Source organism: Gobio gobio, assembly GCF_949357685.1.
Source record: "Gobio gobio genome assembly, chromosome: 22".
Lineage (NCBI taxonomy): Eukaryota > Metazoa > Chordata > Actinopteri > Cypriniformes > Gobionidae > Gobio > Gobio gobio.
In genome coordinates, this window is record NC_137118.1 from 18,713,290 (window position 1) to 18,720,736 (window position 7,447).

Consider the following 7,447-nt stretch of genomic DNA (forward strand, 5'->3'; position numbering starts at 1 on the left):
AATTTTTTTTCCTTTGCATATACATGCTAAAAATAAAACCATTCATTAAGCGAGAGTGCTGTCGCATTGTGTGTCTGTCGCAGGATTTTAATGTCACGCACTTGTTTCTGGTTTCTGTAGCCTTTAGCTGCACGGCTAGCTGCCGGTTATCAACATGACGCTCATATTCTGTTATTAAACAGAAATTAAGGAATATACCGGGCTGAATGGGATAGACGGCAGGTCTTCACGTGGAGGTGAGAGGTTTGCTGTAATTACAACGAGATCTAATGGATTAAAAAGCCTAATCTAATCCTCATTGAAGCGCAGTTGTTAGCCTGCAGCAGCTCACGGCTGCTGTTTCATTCTAGCGGCGCAAACAAAACGTTTATGCAAATGTTAGATATTTGAGTTATAATGAGTTTTTGTGTTTGTTTTATGAAATATTAGCTTTCAGGAAAAAAATTAGACTTTTAAATGTGAATGTTATCTAAGTAGCAAAAAAGTAACACATACAAAGACAAAGTTATTTGAACGGTAGCATATTTTGTCTCAGTTTAAATGCTTAATAGTTATCTTGCTGAGCAAATTTTTCGGGCGTCAAAGATGCTGCACCGTTTTCAGTGTTCTGTTTTGTGTGTTATTGAAACAAATGGGACGTACAGATATATTAAACTCTCCAAGTTCCAAGCAGTGTCTTTTCTTTTTTCTTTTTTTATTGATCTTCCATGTTCCTCCAGCCACTTGCACCAAGATGCCTCAGAACCCCCTCAAAAGCACTCATTACATCGAGCTGGGCAGTTATCAGTACTGGCCCGTGCTCGTGCCCAGAGGGATCCGCTTGTACACCTATGAACAGATCCCAGTGTTTCTGAAGGAGAATCCATACATCACAGATGGATACAGAGCACACCTTCCATCAAAACTGTGCCTCAAGAGGTGCGTTTCTTTCCCTTTTTGATACTGTGGATGTGTTGCCACTTGTTTACTCTTTATTTCTCATATCCCACAGTATATTCATTCTGTCCAATGAGACTGTGAACATCTGGAGTCATCTTCTTGGGTTCCTGCTGTTCTTCTCGCTGGGAGTATATGACATGGCCACAGTCCTGCCGGCTGCGGGGGCGTCACGTGAGGACTATGTGATTTATTCAATAGGACTGTTTTGTTTTCAGGTAATGCATAAAATGTGGGAAAATTAACTATTTTGTATTTTCTATAAAGTACCTAGAATGCACAAGGACAAATAAGCATTTTTCCATTTATGGGTTTTATTCTATGGTTAGGTTTGCATGCTGTGCTCTGTGGGATACCACTTGTTCTGTTGTCATCGCTCGGAGAAGACATGTCGCCGCTGGCTTGCTCTGGACTACGCTGGAATATCCGTGGGGATTTTGGGATGTTATGTGCCTGGAGTCTTCTATGCCTTCTACTGCAACAGTGTATGACAGATGTGTTTTAAATGAGTCGCCTTCAAGTCCCAGGATGCATGGTTTCTTTTTTCCAGCGTTGATTTATTTTTTATTATAAATGTATTATTATTTTCATTATTTTATTTGTATTATTTATATTGAATTTTATATATATACATATACATACACGTGTGTATGTGTATATATATATATATATATATACACACACACACACACACACACACACACACACACACACACGTGTATGTATATGTGTTATCATATATGTTATTAATTATTATTTTTATTTTTTTTACATAAAGTCACAATGAAATGGAAGTAACAACAAATCTCTTTTCCCCCATATTGTCATATATTTGAGCGAAACTGATTATCGAAAAAGAAAAAATGTGGGGCGATGCAGAAGAATGTGAGCTTCACCTGAAGTTCAGTTATGACATTTTGATTAAGCTTGACAAGGTCAAATTAATAATTTAAAAAAAGAAAGAAAGAAAAAAGAAACATACACAGAAGAATTGTTATAAGATCTATAACATGATTTTAGAAAATAGATTTGGCTTTTTATTTCATGCTGACTTTAAGTAAAGACCTTAAAGAAATAATTCAAACTCTTTTTGATGCTTTGAAATCATGCGTTACTTGCAAAAAACTTTAAAACCTTAGTCTATGTAAAGTTTTTCTACGTAGCCCCTAAAGGGACATGATGATGGAACAAAATATGAGATGGGAGGAATAAGTGTAAGTTTACATGACAACGATGTAGTAAAAACCGAAAGGTTTTTTCTTTGTGTTTTTGAGAAGTTTCACGTACAGACGACAACGTTGTCAAAATGACCCTGTTCACATGAATCCATGAAAAGGACTAAATACACTGTATTATTCATGCCACGCCAGTAGATGGCGATGTAATTTTGTAAAGGAAAACTACGAACATGTAATATTCATGCACATGACGTCACCATTTTTTCAAATTTGTGTTTTTGTAGTTTATGCAGCGATAATTAACGGTATCGTTTTCTAAAACTTGTACAAGTTTTCAAGCTCCCAAAACGCTCTTGTCATACAATTTAGGGGGCATTTACATGATTTACATGTCAATGCTTTTCCATTCTCTCGCAAATGTTTTGCGTTCCCCCAAGAAACGTTCCATTCGCTCGCAAAACTTGAGTTCTTGGGAAAATGCTAATTTTTTAAAATATATTTGTTCCTTCCATCATATTTCTTTCACCACGTCCCTTTAGGGGCTCCGTAGTTATCTGATTAATTCAAGCACAAATGAGTACTGCTCAACTTTTTGATATCCACTACGGTTATAACAACGCATGATGTTCGTTTCAGTTTTGGAGGCAGGTGTACCTGCTGACGGTGCTGGCTCTCATCTTGGCTGTGTTTGCGGCTCAGATTCATCCGCTCTATCTCACACAGCACTGGAAGAAACTGCGCTCTGTCATGTTCTGCTCGGTGGCTGGATACGGCATTATCCCAGCCTGCCACTGGGTCTGGCTCAACGGAGGATTTGACTCTGAAATCGTAAAGGTGATATATTTGCTTGTCATGTATTGGAGACAATATTTTGAGGAAACTATAGAGATTGTTCTATAATTAACTCTTTCCCTAAGTTAAATTGATGGTTTTCCGTGTTTTCACTGTGACACATCTACTAAAAGAGTACAGAATATTCGGATCAAAACACAGGCGAAAAATAAGCAGAAACAAGCGATATAATATGTAAGCAGATGCATATGTAAAATAACTCCATCATCAACATTAAAGTGCCCGTATTATGCTATTTTAAAGTTTCCTCATTTAGTTTTGGAGGTCTCCAACAACAGGTTTACATGCATCAAAGGTAAAAAACAAATTATTTTCTCATAATATACATTGCACATCAAAACAATGTTTAATGATTCTCAAACGACTCAATGGATGAATCAGTCTCTCTAAATCCCTCCTTTCACTGAGCCTACTCTACTCTGATTGGTCAGATGGCCCAGTCTGTTGTGATTGGTCTACCGTGTACAGCACGTATTTCGGAAACAAACGCCCAATACCATAACTAAACTCCAGCTCCGTCGATAGTACACACTGTAAAGACAGTAACAAGGATGTCGATTTTACACAAATCCCAGCATTTCTCAGTGATGCTACTCAGTTTGAGGTACATTGAGATTTTTTAACTGTAATTCCTCACCATAAGCATTAACAAGTGTGCGTCCATCAACAAACCTGTGTGTGTGTGTTTTTAATTTATTGCGGTGCACATGCGGGAACTGTCTCAATAACAGCACATACGTTAGCTGAGCACTAACGTGAATGACTGATGCAAAACAAATCTTGCTCCGTCCTTTATCTTTACTCAAAGTAGTAAGAATTACAGACAATCTGCATGAATAGACTCAGTTTTAGGTAATACTGCAGCACACATCTGATTTACAGTAGTATTTCAGTAAGACATTAATAATGTGAGTTAGCCGGTTGGCCAGATACCTACACAATATGAAACACAATAAACACATTGTAGAACACAGTGTCTTCTCGACATGATGCTGTCCAGTATCTGCTGCAGTGTTTGAGGTGGATCAAGGTTTCCATGGTGTCTGCGCGCGCAAAAAGTGGATGGACAATATGCTAATGTTTCATCTTGACGTCACAACGAAACGGCTTGTGATTCGTTCAAAAAACTATTTGTTTAATTGGCTCAGAGTCGACTCTTACTTTTGAGAGACAATAACTTTACATACGGTGCACTTATTTAAAACTTTGCAGGATGTTTTCATTTACTTAGAACTACAGTGGGGAAAACAAGTATTTGATACACTGCCGATTTTGCAGGTTTTCCTACTTGCAAAGCATTTAGAAGTCTGTAGTTTTTATCAGAGGTACTCTTCAACTGTGAATGACGGAATCTAAAACAATTCCAGAATTCCAGAAAATCACATTGTATGATTCTTAAATAATTAATTTGCATTTTATTGCATGACATGAGTATTTAATCACGTACCAACCAGTAAGAATTCCGGCTCTCACAGACCTGTTCGTTTTTCTTTAAGAAGCCCTCCTGTTCTCCACTCATTAGTATTAACTGCACCTGTTTGAACTCGTTACCTGTATAAAAGACACCTGTCCACACACTCAATCAAACAGACTCCAACCTCTCCACAATGGCCAAGACCAGAGAGCTGTGTAAGGACATCAGGGATACAATTGTAGACCTGCACAAGGCTGGGATGGGCTACAGGACAACAGGCAAGCAGCTTGGTGAGAAGGCAACAACTGGCGCAATTATTAGAAAATGGAAGAAGTTCAAGATGATGGTCGATCTCCCTCGGTCTGGGGCACCATCCAAGATCTCACCTCCATGGGGCATCAATGATCATGAGGAAGGTGATGGATCATCCCAGATCTACACGGCAGGACCTGGTCAATGACCTGAAGAGAGCTGGCACCACAGTCTCAAAGAAAACCATTAGTAACACACTACGCCGTCATGGATTAAAATCCTGCAGGGCACGCAAGGTTCTCCTGCTCAAGCCAGCGCATGTCCAGACCCGTCTGAAGTTTGTCAATGACCATCTGGATGATCCAGAGGAGGAATGGGAGAAGGTCATGTGGTCTGTTGAGACCGAAATAGAGCTTTTTTGTCTAAACTCCACTCGCTGTTTTTGGAGGAAGAAGAAGGATGAGTACAACCCTGACCGTGAAGCATGGAGGTGGATACATCATTCTTTGGGGATGCTTTTCTGCAGGATGGATGGGGCCATGTATCGCGAGATCTTGGCCAACAACCTCCTTCCCTCAGTAAGAGCATTGAAGATGGGTCGTGGCTGGGTCTTCCAGCATGACAATAACCCGAAACACACAGCCAGGGCAACTAAGGAGTGGCTCCGTAAGAAGCATCTCAAGGTCCTGGAGTGGCCTAGCCAGTCTCCAGACCTGAACCCAATAGAAAATCTTTGGAGGGAACTGAAAGTCCGTATTGCCCAGCGACAGCCCCGAAACCTGAAGGATCTGGAGAAGGTCTGTATGGAGGAGTGGGCCAAAATCCCTGCTGCAGTGTGTTCAAACCTGGTCAAGAACTACAGGAAACGTATGATCTATGTAATTGCAAACAAAGGTTTCTGTACCAAATATTAAGTTCTGCTTTTCTGATGTATCAAATACTTATTTCATGCAATAAAATGCTAATTAATTACTTAAAAATCATACAATGCGATCTGGATTTTTGTTTTAGATTCCGTCACTCACAGTTGAAGAGTACCTTTGATAAAAATTACAGACTTCTAAATGCTTTGTAAGTGGGCAAACCTGCAAAATCGGCAGTGTATCAAATACTTGTTCTCCCCACTGTATGTTACACACTACATGAAAGGTAATTTTCAATAATCCATAATAGGGGCAGGGGGCACTTTAAACGGCATATTAATCAAAACTGTGTAATGTTTCTGAATAAAATGTCGATCCAGGACGAGCTATAGGACAGCAAGCTTTGGGGGTGTTGATGGACTCAATCTACTCCATCTATGTTTTGATCATCGTTCTCAATCCGATCTGGATGTAGTTTGACAAAAACACGATTTTCTCAGCTTTTTGCTCAAAATGTTGCTTTTTTTTTTTTTAAATGAAACTTACCCACATTCAAATGTTGATAAAAAAAAGAATGCATTAAGCTATAATAATAAAAAAAAAATTTGATATTGCATGTTCAGATATCTATACAACAAAATATTCTGTGGGCCATGAAACTTAAAAATGATAAATGCTGGTGCTGGCTGGGAACTTTTTTCAGAAACACTGGCGGGGAAAGAGTTAATTTAAATATTTACATGACTTGATTCATGACAAGCACTTCCTCTCTTTACAGATGTTTTTTCCTCGTGTCATGATCATGTATGTGATCGCTGCCTCAGCGTTCCTTTTCTACGTCAGTAAAATCCCAGAACGATACTTCCCAGGTTATTTTTTTCTGTTAAATTCCTGTAAATGATAATCTAATCAAACCAAACCATGACTAAATTAGTCAAGAAACAAATTGAAAATGATGTTTGTTTTCTGTCCTCACAGGCCAGCTGAACTATCTTGGTGCCAGTCACCAGCTCTGGCACGTGCTGGTGGTCGTCATGTTCTACTGGTGGCACCAGACTGCTGTCTACATCATGAACTACAGACACAATCAGCCCTGCAGCAGTGGTTAAACATGATTACAAAATCATCTGAGCCATTTTCTTTGGCATTATTTTAAGTTATGCTAACATAATCGAACAAGGAAACTTTACCTCTCATCTGCCTTTGAACAACGTATCATAGTTACGTGCAATGAATATCATGTTTCGTGCAATCAGTTGAGTTTATCTGCCTGAAGAAATGTTTCATACACATTCTCTGCTGGATATACATTATCTTTGTCTGTTACTTTTTGTATTTTGATTTCTATTGAGCCTTTGCCCATGGGATCATCACAGGGTTGTGAAACTATACACGTTGCCTCACTTTTCTGGAATGTCCATCATTTAAGTTACCTTAACTATCTCTGTTTTGTGTCTGGTGAATTGTATGTTAGAAGTTAATATACTGTGACTTTTTTTATTCTTTGGGAAAGGGAGTTGTTTTGATGTATTAAACACACTGAGTTCATGTATAGCAGCACTGGACTCTGGGAATTTAAATGACCAAGCAAGCATCTTCTGTACTTTATGTGAACAATGGGTCAAAAATACTTGCACTGAGTTGATCTTGAATATGTATCGAGACAGCCGCTACAGAAGTGACTGTTTCTCCTCATCCTTTTTAACTTTGTGTTAGCTGTTTGATTTTCTTGATTAATCTTTGGGAAAAGATATCAAATGCTGAATGAATATCTAAATGATGAAACTGAATAAAAAGCCTTGTTTGTTGCTGTTGTGTGTATTTGAGTTGCCATATATAAAGTAAATCCTCCATGGTTTACTGCCAGCAGTAATTTCCGGTCCACTAATTTGATTTGCAGGCTTTATTTTATTTTTTTGTCGAAATAAAAGTAAACAAAGACCTTAGTAGCT

The 7,447-nt window shown here is 38.6% G+C and overlaps 1 protein-coding gene across 1 annotated transcript; it reads left to right on the forward strand.

Moving 5' to 3' along the window:
• Positions 1-76: 76 nt before the first annotated feature.
• Positions 77-7,303, forward strand: paqr3b (progestin and adipoQ receptor family member IIIb). Its single transcript, XM_079804175.1, has 7 exons — positions 77-236; positions 720-918; positions 992-1,154; positions 1,266-1,421; positions 2,751-2,948; positions 6,274-6,364; positions 6,474-7,303. Exons 2-7 carry the CDS (start codon positions 734-736, stop codon positions 6,602-6,604), a joined length of 924 nt encoding a protein of 307 aa, XP_079660301.1. The 5' UTR covers positions 77-236; positions 720-733; the 3' UTR covers positions 6,605-7,303.
• The last annotated feature ends 144 nt before the right edge of the window (positions 7,304-7,447 follow it).